Raw genomic sequence first — 16,253 nt, forward strand, 5'->3', positions numbered from 1 at the left:
TGGAGACCCGGGTTGGATCCCTGTGTCAGGAAGATTTCCTGTAGAAGGAAACGGCAACCCACTCCAGTATTCTTGCCTGGAGAATCCCAAGGACAGAGGAGTCTGGTGGGCTACAGTCCATGGGGTCGCAAGAGTCGGGCACAACTTAGCAACTAAACCACCACCACCATAATTAATAAATGGAGACTGAATCAGTAATTAAAAACCTCCCAACAAAGAAAAGCCCAGGGCCAAATGGCTTCACTCGTGAATTTGACCAAACATTTAAAAATGAATTAACGTCAATCCTACTTAAACTCTAGCAAAATACTGAAGAAGAAAGAACACTCTGAAATGCACTTTATAAACTTAGCATTACCGTGATACCAAAACCAGACAAAGACTTAAGACAATTACAGGCCAGTATCCCTGACGAATATAGATACAACAATGTACAACAAAATGCTAACAAATCCAACAACACATTAAAAGGATCATACACCATGAGCAAGTGGGGTTTATTTCTGGGATGCAAGAATGGTAACATGAAAATCAGTTAATGTCACACACCACATTAACAGAATAAAGGATAAAAACACATGATCGTCTCAACAGGTGCAGAAAAAGCATTTCACAAAATTCAACACTCTTTAATGATAAAAACTGTAACAAATTAGGAATAGGAGGAAATTATCTCAGTACAACTAAGGCCGTGTAGTATACTCTCAGCTAACATAATACTCAATGCAGCAAAACTGAATGCTTTTCCTCCAAGATCAGGAATAAGGCAAGGATGCCAGCCTTCACCACTTGTAATTCTCCCCCACGTTCTAATCCTTCCACGTCTGTAACTCCTTATTTTTTCAATTGCCCCCTAAATAAACCACTTGCATCTATATTCTTGTTTTAAGATTTGCTTTTTAGGGAACCTTAATGAAGACAGGCTCCCACCTTTATGTTTTCATCAAAACGATATTTTTTCTTCTTTTTCTCATCACTCCTTTCCCCTGGATATAAGATGATAAGGTGTCTCAGATGGAGAGCAGATGAGAGTCTTGGCATTTTCCAAATTTCACATTCATCCCATAGCATCCTTAATTGGTAAGTTATTCATTATGCTGTTATTACTTCTCTGTAAAGAAATCTCTATCAATTTTTTTGCAGCCATCATATCTTTATATAAAGTTAGAACTGGAAAGTCCATATATATAGTTCCAGCTTTACCTCAAAAGTAGTAGATGAGATAAAATAATGTTACAAGAACAGGTAAGGTGGAAAAGAGATGAAAATTTACAATCACCGATTCCCAGTCACAAGGGCGCAGAGCCTCAAGCTGTCGTCAGGGGGCAGCAGAGGCCAGGGGACAGGTGGAAAACCAAAGCCCGATCAATGTACCCTGCCTGAGATCTGACAGAGACAAAATAAGTGAATCGCTCAGTCCTGTCTGACTTTGCAAACCCATGGACTACAGCCTACCAGGCTCCTCTGCCCCTGGAATTCTCCAGGCAAGAATACTGGAGTGGATAGCCATTCCTTTCTCCAGGAGATCTTCCCAACCCAGGGATCAAACCGGGGTCTTCTGCCTTGCAGGCGGATTCTTTACTGCCTAAGCCACCAGGGAAGCGACAGAGATGAGACTAACACTTACTGGGGCCTGTTATGAGATGGGCTTTGTGCTGGGCACAATTAGAAATAATACAAAGTTCAAAGGCAGAGAAAAAAAATCACATGCTCCAAGTTTCAGGCTTTTCCATCACGCTAGACGTGTTGGCATCTTGATAATGTCCCCTGCTGGCTTTAGCATCAAATTTTTGACCCCTCCTTAGGTCTCTTGCACTTGAAGATAAAATTTTTAACTCTAGCAGATGATCACTGAGTAGTGGACCACACTATGAGTGCCAACTGACTTGAGGTTAAGGGCACTTGCTATATTAGTCTCCTCTGTAGGGTGGGGCTCATTCTCTTTCTTCCCAAGGCCTTGTGGAAGTTCCTGCCCCCCTGGAAAGTTGGTAGCAGGCACAGCAGGAAGCTCTGGGAGACTCTGTCTAATATTCACTGAGTGGCCCTTTTCATTAACAGATTGGCTTTCCCCCTCCCCAAATCTTATTACCATGCTACAAACTCACATTTATTTTGGTATTTCTTCCTAGTTCTGTTTCAATCTCTTTAAAGAAGGCTTTTGTTTTTTTTCTCCAATTAACTTTTTGCTCAAACATGCTCATCTTAGACCTGCCTCCAGTGAACTCCCGTATTTACAACTAGTTGGTTTTCTCCTTTCCCTGGGGAATGGTGCCCAGTGGTTGGATTCCCAGCACGTTCTAGGGAATGGAGGTTGGATTTCTGCTGCTTGGACTGGCCGGGTCCAGCAGCTTGAGGGATGAATGGCTCAGTCAGGTGGCCCTAACCTTCAGGCTGGGAGCGGGTGTCCCTCCATGGGCCAGAGTCTTGCCAGCATCAGCTTGTCTCTGCTTTCATTTTTGCCTCTGCATGCTTGGGCAGGCAAATCCAGAGCCCACCTCTGCCAGACTACCGAATTAGACCCTGAGTGATGAGGACTTGGAAAACAGTAACGAAACCCAGTAAGATAAGGGTTGTTCTGCTTTTTATCATCACTATACCCCAGGAAATCTACACAAATTGGTCAGTGATCAAGTCAATACTCCGTCCTGCGGGACTTGGCCACCCCCCTCCCACCCTTCTGCGCCTCCTTGGCCTTGACCAAGTCTGTGGGTTGCCATCAATAAGTAGCATCTCATCTTTGGTGGTTTCTTTTCCAATGTTTTTATTTTTCAAAATATACAATTTATTTACACCTTTATTTCACAATGGTAGTTTGTATATTTATTCCAAAATCTTTAAATAACTCCGCGGTAAACAATACAAATCACAGGATCGGTCCAACTGCTTCCCTTTAACCTTTACACACATTGAGTTTCAAGTAGTAATGGTTTGTGGGTAAGAAGGAACAAAACTAAGACCAAAAAAAAATTTTTTTTTTTTTTTTACATAAGCTTGACATGTAGGATTAGAAAGGGCAATCTGAGCAGCTACTTGGTCCAGGGCCCAACTAAGGGTATTTATATAGTTTATAAATAAGACCCTCTTATGGGCATCGAGGGTTTTGGTTACCAGGAGGAAAGGGTGGGAACACACCTGCCGGGCTGAGGCGGGGTTTCTGGGAGATAAGGCACCGTGTCAAGGCTCCTTCTCGGCTCGAGGAGGCACCGGCTGGAAGGGTCCTGAGTGATGCGGGCAGGGGCCCACCTATGCCAAGGGGAGGCTGAGAACGCCTGGGGATGGGAGAGGGTTTCCACGCACGGAGAGGTGTTTAACCTCCTTTGGGGAAAAGCTTTGTGATTCTGGAGGCCAGGAGAGATGGGAGAGCCGGTTCCTAGAGAGAGGGCTGCCGGCTCCCTCCAGCCTTGAGACCACCTGCAGAGACAGGTGAGGGCCAGTGTGTGGACGCTGGAGGTGTCTCTGCCCAAGGCACCTGGTGGTACAGCTGGCGTTGGTCATTGGCAGGGACAGAGGCATCGCCCCAGGATTGGCTGTGGGCCGCGAGAGGCTTCACGCTTTCTCTTCTTCTGAAAGCGCTTCATCCATCTCCGTGTTCTCCAGTCCAGAACTGCTACACCCTCTCCAGGAAGGGAAGGTGGGCCCCGCAGACCCCCTCTTCGCTGTGCATGCAGCAGCTCCAGGGCGGCGGGGGCAGCTCCTAGGGAGCCCAAGGTGCTAAGACACAGGCCTGGGCCCAGGGGTCAGTTGCCGTCACTCCCCTCAGGAACGGCCCCGCCAGCCGGCTCCTGGAGCAGTCCTGGGGGTGGGGCTCTGAGCAGATGCTGGCAGAGAGGCTGGGGTGCTCCAGGGAAGAGCTGGTCCCCGAGGGCTCTTAGGCCACCCAGCAGACGGGGCCTTCCTGCGCCGGGTCAGGAGGGCAGGCTCAGGGTCATCCTTGGTCAGGGTCTCCCCAGGACCCTCCACCAAGCCCGAGAGCTGGACAAAGCCTGTGCTGTCTGGCCAAGCAAACCTTCCTTGCAGGATCTGGGCAGGGTGGACTGGGGTAGCGGCCAAGGCAGGGCTGAGGGCGGGGCGGGGCGAAGTCACTGCGTCTTCGGGTGGGGCTCTTCCGGAGTGAGGGTGTGGAAAAAGTGATCCCAGAGTTTACTGCTGATGCCGAACCCTAGGGCAGGAGACAAACAGGAGAAGGTGAGGCGCTCTTGAAGGAGTGGGATCTGTTTGCTCAGAGGGAGCCCAGGCAGGGCGAGCACGTGGGCAAGTTTCAACATCACCCCCGACGACCTTCCCAACTCCTGGGGCCATCCTGGCAGAGGTCAGGAGCAGGGTACCAGTGCGCCTAGGCTCCCAGGGATGCTGTGGGAATAACCCCAAGGCTCTTATCTGGCCTGCCTTCCTGGGAGAGCCTGGCGCTGCCTGCCTCTTCCTCTCTCCCCCCCGCAGTCCAGTCGGCCTCCTTCTCTCTGAAGATGCCAAGTTCATTCCTGCTTCAAGGCTTCGGACCTGTTGCTCCTGGGACGCTCTTTCTCGAGACGTCAGACGCTGGCTTCTCCTAATTTAGGCCTCAGCTCTAATGGTGTCTGTGTAGTGACTCCTTCCTAGACCACTTCAGCTAGCATTCTGCCGTCCAGCAGGGTAGCCACTAACCCATGTGACTCCTGAGCATTGGAAATGTGGCCCCGGGCTACAGTGGAACTGAATTACTAATTTTATTTAATTTTATTAATAATTAACTTACATTCCAGTGTAAAAACCTAAACTTGGTTTAGTTATTGGAAAACCTATAGGCACATTTGGAGCAATTCATGTATGTGAATCTACTTTTTTGACTGTTGATTTTATAAATTCTAAACATGAATGAAGTATTTCCAATGGAGATTTAGCCCTTGAATGGAGATGAGCTTGTAAGTGCAAGATACACACCAGATATCAAAGACTTAACAGAAGGAAAGAATGTAAAATCTCTCATTAAAAATCTTTTTAGCCACGCTGCACGGCTTGTGGGATCCCAGTTCGCCAGCCAGGGACTGAACCTTGGCCCACAGCAGTGAGACTGCTGAGTCCTGACCACTGGACCCCCAGGGCATTCCCAATAGTGTTTGATCACATGCTGAAATGATAATATTTTGGTTATATTTGGCCTGACAAAGTACATTATTTATATTAACTTCATTGGTTTAGTTTTACTTGTTAATGTGGCTCCTAGAAAATGTAAAATCCCATCTATAACTCAGCCTGCATTTTATTAGCGAGTGTGGGACCCCCTGCCACTGACACGGTTTCCTGACCATCGCCTTGCTTTCTTTTCTTGCTGGCACTTACCACTGCTCTGGAATGATCTTTGCTATCTATTGGTTTCCTGGTTTTTCTGTCTCTGTATAGCCCCCTGCTCCAGGGCCTAGGATGGGCGTCCCTGGCTTGCCTTTCTGACTGTGAACCCCCGGAACCAAGGCTGGCCCCGGCTGGAAGCTCAGTGGGGGCTGTCAAATGGGAAACGAGCAGCTGAGGGAGGGGGCGGCGCGGTGGGTCCTCACCCGACTGATGGTGTGCAAAGTGGTGCTTGACGTGGTGGGCCTTCAGCTGGTACAGGTAGGAGCCCTTGTGAGGGGAGCCGAAGTGCAGGTAGTAGTGGGTCAGGTCGTAGATGACGTAGCCCAGGAGGCTCCCCGCAAACACGGTGCCCGCCACTGCCGCGGACAGGATGAGCCGTAACAGCAGGTAGAAGAAGGCTATCATCAGGGAGGCCGGCACGGGCGGGAAGACCAGGCGGGAGGTGTCGAAGGGCGCCTGCGGACAGAGGCTCACGCGTCAGGACACGGCCCGGGGCCCCGGGGCCTGCCTGCGGTCACACACGGCACACTGGCCGGAGACGCTCCTTCGGGAGAGGGGCTGGAGTCGCCCAGATGGGCCAGGGCGGGGCGCAGGCCCTGTCGGCGCCTTGGGGAGGGCAGGCCACCAAGGCTGAAGGCCTGGAGAGCCTGTCCGGCCCCAGTGAGCCAGGACGGGAGCTGGAAAGCTCCAGGAACATGGGGGTGGGGGTGGCGTGGGCAAGATGTTCACAGGTCAGAGTATCTTGCTTCAGATGCTCTGCACTCAAGAGGCCACTTTGGCTCTGGAACTTGCTAGGTGTGGACAGGAGCCCCCGCCCCCACCCCGAGTACCATGCAGGGCACCTAGCCCGAGGCCTGAGGGTGACGAAGGCACACAGGGTGATCCTGGAGCTGTTAACAGGAAGGTGCCCCCCAGGTGGCCTTCTTTGCCCCAAGGAGGTGCTGTCACATTGAACCAGACCACGAAAGAGCCTAGCCTTTGGTCCTGAGGCTTCACAAGCCAAGGGCCTGGCAGAGGTAAAGTTTAGAGACTGCGCGAGCATTCCGAGACCCTCTCTGGACTGAGAGAGGAGAGAGAAGAACTAGGCGACTGAGACAGGGTACTACACGCACGTGGGCCCCCGCCCCTCTGCCCGGAGCAACAGGACCCGCGTGGCTCTGGGCTGGATCCGGCTCCTGGTGAAAGTGGAAGGAGGGCAAAGGGGAGGGTGGGAACCCTGCGGCAGGACGAGAACAGCGCGGGGCAGGGCCATCCTCTGGGCGGACCTGGCCTCCAGTGCCGACTGCCGGGACCCTCGTGTGTTGCCCCGAAGGAGCCCCAGGGTGGGTGGATGACCGACAGCATAGACTGTGGCGTCCACAGGGGACGGCATCCTAGGGTGACCTTGGGTGAGTGCCTTAGTTCCTTTATTTCCCCAAGCCTCAGTCTGCCACCCTGTGGAACGGGGAGAATGGCAGCACCCGCTTCAGAGGGAAGCTCCACAAGGTCAGTGATTCTTGCCTGTTTTGATGGATGGTGCCCAGAACAGCACATGGCCCATAGTGGGCGCTCAGTGAGCGTTTGCTGAACGAGCAAATGAATGAGCTGTTGTGAGGATGAGCGCTGGACACGCATGCCCGCTCTGTCCACAGCTGGTTCAGGCTTGGACCCAATCACACGCGCTTGACTTCTCCTCGCCCTCAGCCCACCCCGCGGCGAGACGGGCGCTCCTGAGGGCGGGCGTCAGCAGCATGGCTCACCTTGTGGTGCTGGCCGTGCATGGCGAAGTGCAGCATGATGAGGTAAGCGCTGTCGCTGGGCGGCTTCATGTGGAACAGGAAGCGATGGATGAGGTACTCCAGGAGGCTCCAGACGAACAGCCCCAGCAGGAAGAGGCCCGGGAACGCAGACTCGGGCATGGCCACTGAGTACTCTGCATTGGGCGCCACAGACGGAGGTCAGGGGCTGGAGGCTCCAGAGGCCCAGCCCCGTCACCCTGGGGGCTGCTGCCCTCGGCTCCGCAGCTGCGGGGCCCAACCCCACCACCGGGGCCCGAGAGTCAAGGCAGGAAGGAGACGGTGAGGACGTGTGTGGGCTTATTTAGGAGGAGTCCTCTCGGAGGACGACTAATGTGGTGGATCACATTGATTGCAGGCATTGAACCACCCTTGCATTCCAGGAATAAATCCCATTCCGTCATGGTGCATAATGCTTTAATATGTTCTAGGATTCAGTCTTCTGGTATTCTGTTGACGACTGTTGCATCTGGATCCATGAGTGATACTGGTCTGGAGTTTTCTTTCTTGTGGTATTTTTGTCTGATTTTGGTATCATGGTAAGATTTGACCTGAGATCTTCCTTAAAGGGACCATAAGAGGAACAGCTATGGCCAGTGGTGGACCTCTGCTGGTGCTACGGTCTGAGTGTGTTCTCTCAAATTCATATGCTGAAACCTGACCTCCAAGGTGATGAGAGGTGCTTAGCTCATCAGGTGAGTAAGACTAACTCCCTCATAAAAGAGGCTTGAGAGAATCCTCCCCTTTTTGACATATGAGTACACAAGGAGTCTTTGACCTAGAAGAGGGCTCTCGCCTGACTATGCTGGCACCCTGATCTCAGACTTCCAGCCTCTAGAATCATAAGCAATCAATTTCTGTTGTTTACAAGCCACCTAGTCTGTGCTATTTTGTTATAGCAGCCCAAAGGGACCGACACCAGGAAAGAGTGACCTTGCCTCAGTGGCCTGGAGGAGAGGGAGGGGTGATCCTGATGAAGCCAGCAGATCTGGGGGCTGTTGTTGGAAGATGTTAACAACGAGGGACCGGGGGCCAAGAGGCTCAGGAAAACCCGAGGAGAGAGAGGTTCATTGAGAACATCTGAAACCACAGCATATGAGGGAGGGAGATGTGAAAAAACAGAAGACCATTAGCCTGGAGACCAGAAGACTGGAGTGACGTCATTGTCATCAAGTGCGAGGCCCCCGCGCCCAGCTCTGGCCTGCAGTCCTCCCAGCCCTCGTTCCTTTTCTCCACTTCACTGATTCTCTAACTTCACAGGGACTTCAGCTCTCTCTGTCTTCTTCAGGTCTACCCTCACCCTCTAAGGTTTACTTCTTTTCTCCACTAGCCACTGCTTTGGTTACACTTTCTCTCTCTTTAAAAAAGTGGCAGCTTTACTGAAATATAACTCACATATCTTACAATTCACCCATTTAAAGTGTTCAGTTCAGTGATATTTGGTATATCTACAGTTGTACAACCATCACCATAATTTTAGAGCCTTTTCATCACCCCAGAAAGAAACCCTTTACCCATTAGTAGTCATTCCAACCTTTGTCATTTCCCAGAGCCAGGAAACCTCTAATTTACTTTCTGTCTATTGTATTTTCTGATTCTGGACATGTCATACCAATGGAATCATACAACATGTGGTCTTTTGTGACTGGCTTCTTTTGTTTACAATATTTTTAAGGTTCATCCATTTTGTAGCATGTTAGAACTTCATTCCCAGTTAATATGGATGCACCATAATTGTTTATCCACTCACCAGCTGATAGACAGCTGGGTTGTTCCTGTTTTTTTCTGGCTATTCTGAATAATGCTGCAATGAATAGGTGTGTTTTTAGTTGTCTTGGGTATAGGCCTGGGAGTAGAATTTCTGGGACCTTATTGCAACTATGTTTAACTTTGGGGGCACCACCAAACTGTTTTCTAAAGCTAACCATTCTCTTTTGACCTCAGCTGCCCCCATGACCTCCCAAGCTTGGATGAGCAGAAAAGCCTGTCTCTCCACCCCACATCCAAGCGGCTGAAGATGGAGGAGGAGCCATGTGTAGCCATGAGTCTGGTGCCTTCAACCTCAGCTAGGCCTCAAACACTGCCTGGAGATCCTTTCATGTCTGCATGAAAGGTCCCTCCTCACTGCCCTCAGACACCCCCTTTCCCTTCCATCCAGCTTCCTACTTCACAGGAAAAAGACTCCTTGGGGTAGAAGAGTGGAAGGGGGAGAATGGCTGCTTCATAACCGTCCACCTTCAACCACCCTTGATTGTGCTTCAACCCTGTAACTTCGTGCTCCTCAGAGAAGAAGCGTGCACTCAGGTGCCTGGGCACTGGATGGTGGTGAAGGCAATAACAAAAGCAGCAGCAGCAGGATATGTGCATTCACCAGCCCCTACACGCCCGGCGCCACTCAAGTGCTTTACACTTCACGTTCGTCTCACTCCAACTTGACGAAGGAAGCGCTGGCACTGCCCTTGACACTGAGGGTGTGGAAGTACAGACAACTTACATCACTGGCCAGCTCACCCTCAGTCTGCCCCCCTCCACCCCCTTCACCCCATCTTCAACTTCTGTTCTTGTGCTCATATTTAAGGCTTTCTCATCATAGACGCAGTCCCTTCACAGCCAAACCCCTGAAAAGGTCAGTTAGACTTAAGTCTACTTCACCTCTTTCCATTCGCTGAAGCCCCTAAAGTCCGTCTTCTTCAAAGAACTGTGAAAGCCATTCGTGATGTATTTCTTGGCAGATCAAAGTAATTTTTTCAATTCATCTCTAAAATTGGCTGTGGCATATGACACCGGTGACCACTCTATTTTTGAATCTGTAACCACATAAGTTCCCAACCTGAGGTTTAGGAACGCCCAGAGAGTCCTTGGTTGGATTTCAGAGTGAACCTGTTGCCATGGTATCCCAAACAGTGCACCTGTGTGCATCTTTCTGGGGCAGATCCACAGCTTTTCAGACTCTCAGAGCACCTGGGACCAAAACGACCTGAACACAGAGCTCCACTCCTTGCCATTGGAATACTTGGCTCTTCTCCTCCTCTCACCTTTTTCCCCTCTTCCTTTTCTTTCTTTCTTTTTTTGCCTGCCATGGGGCTTGTGGGATTTTTAGTTCCTCAACTAGGGATTGAACCTGGGCCTTCGGGAGTGAGCCTGCAGAGTCCCAACCACTGGGCCTGCAGGGAATGCCCTCGCCACTTCTCTAGAGGCCCTCTGTCAGGCTCCACTGTGGAAACTGCCTCTGTCTCCAGGGTCAAAACCTTGACCCTCCCCTCTCAAATGCCCTCCGTTTGATCTAGGACGTCAGCCACACCCACCTGTTGACAACCCCCAGATCTGTGTCTCCAGCCCAGCCCTGGATAGGCACTTGCTACTGGGCATCTCCATGCAGCTGTGCACAGCCCCACCTCCAACATCAGCAGCTTCCAAATGAAGCTAATCATCCTCTTCTTCCTTCCCACCCAACCGCACCTCAGGGGGAGGTTAATGACTTCCATACATTACCAAAGTCTTGACTTATTCCTCTCTCCCGTGTCCAACCCAGGTCACCAAGCTCTGTCAGCTCCCCCTCCTTAATATCTTTTGATAGATAAAGTTATTAAAAAAAAAAAAAAAGCCAGACACAAAAGACCACCTATGTAGCAGTCCATTTATATGGCGCGTCCTGAAAAGGCAAGTGTACACAGAAGCAGGTCGGTGGTTGTCAGGGCTGGAGAAGGGGGAATGGGGAGCAGCTGCTCAGAGGGATGGGGTTCCTTCTGGGGTGAGGAAAACATTTTGGAACTAGACAGAGTGGCGGACTGAATCGTTCACTGCAAAATGGTTAATTCTGTGTGTATCTCATCTCAGTTAAAAGTCTCCTGGGTGAGTTCACCACTCTCACTCCCCCATGACCTAATCAGCACCCACAGCAGCTTCCTGCTCCAACTCTCTGCCCCTGCGTGCTGCTAAAACCCTCTTCTGGGGCCTCGTTCTCCTCAAGTGAAGTCCAGCCCCCCAGCCTGGCACTCAGGGTCCCCTGAGACCCAGCCCTGCCAGGCACATCCCTGCCTCATCTCCCCGCCACCCCGTCTGGGGCCCGCTGAACCATGTGGGACCCCTGGGGGCCCCACGCTCCCCTCCCCTCCCCACACATCTTTCCTTCACTGGAATCCCCTCCCTCCCTTCCCCCGGTAAGAAACCGCTGCAGATGCCCTTTGCCCTGACCTGGGCAGGGTCTGAGCCAGGCCTTTCACATCATCCTTTCATCATGCTGAACTGTGGCTCTGTCTCACTCGTGTGCCCCCACCAGGTTATGAGCATGTCATGGGCAGAGTGGGTGTTCTGTCTGCTATCTCCTGTGCCCTTAACACAGCAGGTGCTCAGACACTCGTGGGAGACTCACGGGCCGACCCACGCCTCTCTGGAGGGCTGGACATGGATAAGATTTGACCTGTGCTGTTCCAAAGGCAGCCTCTGGTTCTGTTTAAGGAAGCACTTCTGAAGGGCTGTGCCCAGGGTGAATGGCCACAGGGAGTCACTGCAGAAGGAGAGCCCAGGAAGGTGGTGGGGAGGAGAGGTGACTTTCTAGCTCTCTGCACCAGATTCCGGGCCATTATGACAAAGGATTCCAAGTGAGTCTCTAAACTAAGGAAGGATTCTTCATGCCTCACCTGGAAACTGACACGTAACGTGGCCAAGATTCAACCCCCTAAGGACCCATCTCTCTCAAGTTGGGTATTAAGCTGCTCTGATGTCTCTCATCAGCAGGGCCCGTGGTGTCCACACCCGGGCCTGACACTTGCCTTGGCTGGGCGGCTCTGGCTGACCAGGCCCCCCTCTGAGGGATGGCTGGCCACCGCTAGGGTCCTCGGGATGCCCTGCTGAAGTGGAGGGTTCTGGTCTCCACCCTGTACTATCCACGTGTTTTCTCAACAGTAAAATATCCTACCAGCTGTGAAGGGCTGTTGCTAGAACTGAGGGAATATAAAACATGGCTGTGTGATAGTGTGTATCTCGGAGGACCCTGGCGGGCTACCGTCCAGGGGGGCCGCAGAGAGTCAGCCAGACTGAGCGCCTTCACTCTCGCTTCCCTTATATGTAAGAATAATATGCTGTATATGGACACGTGATAGTAAATAACACTTTTCACATGTTACAGGTCGCTGCTATGAGCTTTAAATATCATCTGTCAAAATATGTCCAGCCACAGTCCTCCCTGGGCTGCATTTTCTCAATTCTCCTTGCAGGGCTCTGGAGGGTCCCTAGTTGGGGGAGAAGGAGTTTCCCTCCTAAAGTGCAAGAGCCCTTCCTTGCGGCATAACTCACTTCTCAGCAGGGAAAGGACTGGACATACAAAAGCATTCCCTGGCCACAGACTGCCATCTCAACCTTTGCTGGGGCTCCCACCACAATCCCTGCCTAGGATGCCGCTTGGCACCCACTCTAACGCACCTCCAGGAACTGTCTGGGGGCCAGCGGGGAGGTGAAGACCCTCTCTGCTTCCCAAAGCATTTTCACACACGTGCACCTGCGACTTTCAGCCTTGAACTGCTGCCTCCGCGCAGCTTCCACTGCTCCTTGGCACCCTGAGTTCCTGCATTTCCTGCAGCGCATCTCTCATCCCGGAGCTGCACCGGGACCCTGCTGAGCCTCCGCACGCCTCACTTCCTGGCCGTTTTCCCTGCCTGGGCCTGGGCCTTGCCTGGCGAGCCAGGGGTGAGGGAGGCGTGTACGGCTCTCTCGCCACCATCGCTGGCGTCCTGGTCACAGGCCCACTAACCCCTACACTGGATCTTTATTAGACAGCACATTTTAGCTCTCTGCAGCACCATCAAATCACCCACTCGGCCTCGCACCAGAGTCGCCTCCTATAGGTCAAGGCTCCGCCCGCCCCCTCACCCCAGCACCACCCCTGTCGGCCCATCAGGCCGGAGCTGGTACCAAGTGGCATCTCCGGAGGACTCCTGCAGAGGGACCTGGGCCAAAGCTCCAGCGTCCCCTTCTCCCTCCAGCCCCAGCCCTGTCGGCCCCGCCACTGTTGGCGATTGTTCGGGGAGCGCTGGGCAGAAACAGTGGGCGATTCACTGAGCAGGCCGTCTGAGCAACAAGGCCTGTGCTGTGCCTGAGCTATTCAGCGTGGGCAGAAGTGGGTAACCTTGGCTTGAGGGGTGCACACATTAACCCTTCGTGTCTGGAAGCAGCCTTAGCTCTGGGGGACTTTCTGCAACTGGCTCAGCCTCACCCCATTCTGGGCCAGGTGGGAAAACGGGCTCCCTGCGCTGTGGCCATGGCCTCCCTCATCTAAACCATTCAGCCCTCAACTTGTCCTCCTGGAGGAGGTGGGCAGGAGAGAGCCCCGGAGTGTGGAGAGAGGGAGCTTGCATTTGGCGCACACAGGGGTTCAGAGCCTAATGGTCAGGAACGCAATGTGTGATCAGGAGAGGAAAGCCCTTCTGAGCCATCCTCAGCACCCTCTTCCACCTGTCCCCCCCACCTGGCTTCTGTCTGAGCCACTCACCATGGGCGATCACTCTCCCAAGGCGGACTGTGCCAGGATGGGCAGGTTACCTGGGCAGGTGGTCCGGACCTGGAGGCCCGAGGTGGGTGATGAACTGGGGAGGCAGGCTGGCAGCAGAGGCCATGCCCACACAGTGCTGCCCTGAGACTCAGCCTCACAGGCTCTTCTCTCTGTCCCCTGCCTGCCTGGTGGCACCGGGCAGCTACATCGTAGCCACGCTACCCTGACCTGCTTGCTTAACCCTCTTATCTCTAAAAAGGTGTAATGACAAGTCCCTTGCTTGTGGGCTGTTGGGAGTGTTAAATGACATGGTCCCTGGAAAGTCCCAGGCATGTGATGACTGCTCAACAGAGGTTACTGGGGTGACTCCGAGTCAGGCTTCTGCTGAAGGGCCTTTGCCCGGGAAACACTCTAGGTCACCTACGATCTGATCTTTGTTTCTGATCTTTCTCCTCCAGGTTCTAATCTCTGTTTTGTTTGTGTTTCAGCTCTGCTGTCCTACCTGGTGAAATGACTTCATTTAGTTTCCCGACAAACAACCCCAGGTCATACTTTTTCTATTCTTCGACTCAATGGAAATCCCCTTCTTTATTGCTATACCACTTGATGAAATGATATAATTTCGTGTGTGGCTGTTTATTTTTTTTTTAGTTCCTCTTTTGGAGGGTGGGGAAGTCTGACCTTTCTTTTGGAAGAGTGTTTCTACAGATAGACCTCATTTTAAAATGCTTCTGATGTGGTTTAGGGTTCTAAGGTCTCAGAAACTGAGGAGCAGGGAGAGCACCAAGGTCCCCCGCCACCAGGAGCCACGGGAACTGCACAGCAGGAAGACCAGACATCACCTGTGGCGAAGGGTGCCAAGAGCGGGACGTTGCCCTGGGCGAAGGCGCCGTAGTAGGACCAACTGCAGTACAGGACCAGGGGGACCCAGACGATGGGGACGCTGTACCTGCAGGAAGACCATCAGGGTGAGAGAGATACATGCGCAGCAGCTTGAGACGGCCCAGCTTCCTAAGAGACATACCTCTCCGCTAGAGGGGGGACGAGAAGGTACTCAAGCAGGTGCAAAGAGCACATGGAGACCTGCGGTCAAGGGATACTGCTGCGGGGGCGGGGAGGGCAGGAGGAAAGAAGAGAGCAGCTGTGAGTCTGTCTCCCTCAAGTCTCCGAGTGACCGGAATGGAAAACGAAAAGAATCCCTGTGGCTACTGACAGTGCAGTTGTACAGGTGCTGACCTCTCGTGGCAGAGGAGGTAATTGCAGGCAAAATAGCCCCCCAAGGGCAGCAGAGGCAAAAAACGCCTCATAGGAGTCAGGAACAGAACAGGCTGCTGCTGCTAAGTCACTTCAGTCGTGTCCGACTCTGTGTGATCCCATAGACGGCAGCCCACCAGGTTCCCCCATCCCTGGGATTCTCCAGGCAGGAACACCGAAGTGAGCTGCCATTTCCTTCTCCAATGTGTGAAAATGAAAAGTGAAAGTGAAGTAGGGACATTCAAAGCAGTTTCTGGCTACATGTTGGGTTGCCACTCGGTGGGAAAAAACACGTACAGGAATAGATTATGCCCATGGCATGTTCCACTGCCTCCAAGAGCTTGCAGTACAGTTCTGGGCTCCAGGGAGGGACCCTTCCCGTTTGCATCTGGCTGGCACCATCAGGAGAGGGGACAGCCCACCATGACCTCAGAGCAGGACTCACCAGACGGTCTTGCTGAGGGCCTCGACAAAATCTGAGTGGAAGAGGCGGATGGGCCTGGATACCGGCTGGTGGACCCACTCATCGTACTTCTCTCCCAAGTGGCCGACCTGCCACAGGAGGGGCTTCTGCCAGTCCACCAGGTCCTTCAAGAGACAAAGCCAAGCGAACACTTGAGACTCACACCTCTTTGTTCTCCTGGTTACAGCATCCCATCCCCAGCTCTGCCTCGACTCCCATGGTCCGTATGGAGCGACCCACCCTCCCTACTGCAGAGATCAGGAACCAACCATTCGTCCCAACCCTTGGGCCACAGAAATGGGATCCAGGACAGGCCCATGGCCTAAGCTGGTGCAGTGAGCCATCAGACACCCTTTCCTCTTGCTGGGATGGCTAGGTTGGTGGGGCATGACCCTGGAGTTGCCAGGGGAGCCTGTCTGAGGACTAAGTCAACACAGAGGATGGTCAAGCCAGGAGCTGGAGACACCAAATTCTGTTGATGACATCTGAGTGCCCAGATTCAGCACTGCATGCCTGAAGCTTGAAGTCTTAACCAGGATTCTTTAAGTACAGGAATCAATACATTCTGTAGGAGGAATCAAGTAGGCCCTTTCTCCTCCACCAAGGCCTTTCTTCTTAGCAGTGGCCTATGCAATTCATTCATTCATCCATTCAAACAATCATTCATCCAGCACTTTGCTTGATATACGTGCCAGTTGCTGGGAAAAATAAACAACAACGTAAAAGATCATCTTTGCTTTACATAGCTTAGTGCTGAAGCAGAGTTCAGACTCCAGAGTCAGGTGCCATCACTTCCTGTGTGACTCGGAGGAAATTACTTAACTTCTCTGAGCCTCAGTTTCCCTAGCTACCAAATGGAAGTAATAATAATAGTACTTGCATAAAGTACTCAGCAAGGTGAGACAAGCCAGGCAAGATAATTTAATGGTGATGCAGGCAGGCTGAGGTT

General features: G+C 52.3%; 1 protein-coding gene across 1 annotated transcript in view; it reads right to left on the bottom strand.

The window, feature by feature from the left end:
- Positions 1-2,744: 2,744 nt before the first annotated feature.
- Positions 2,745-16,253, bottom strand: part of FA2H (fatty acid 2-hydroxylase) — a 55,486-nt gene continuing 41,977 nt past the window's right edge. The window contains exons 3-7 of the mRNA XM_043898054.1: positions 15,287-15,429; positions 14,430-14,536; positions 7,065-7,237; positions 5,529-5,781; positions 2,745-4,159 (exon numbers count right to left, since the gene is read on the bottom strand). Of these exons, the coding sequence (XP_043753989.1) occupies positions 4,080-4,159; positions 5,529-5,781; positions 7,065-7,237; positions 14,430-14,536; positions 15,287-15,429 (756 nt within the window). The 3' untranslated portion in view covers positions 2,745-4,079. The remainder of the gene's footprint in view (positions 4,160-5,528; positions 5,782-7,064; positions 7,238-14,429; positions 14,537-15,286; positions 15,430-16,253) is intronic.

Source organism: Cervus elaphus, chromosome 4 (assembly GCF_910594005.1).
Source record: "Cervus elaphus chromosome 4, mCerEla1.1, whole genome shotgun sequence".
Classification (NCBI taxonomy): domain Eukaryota; kingdom Metazoa; phylum Chordata; class Mammalia; order Artiodactyla; family Cervidae; genus Cervus; species Cervus elaphus.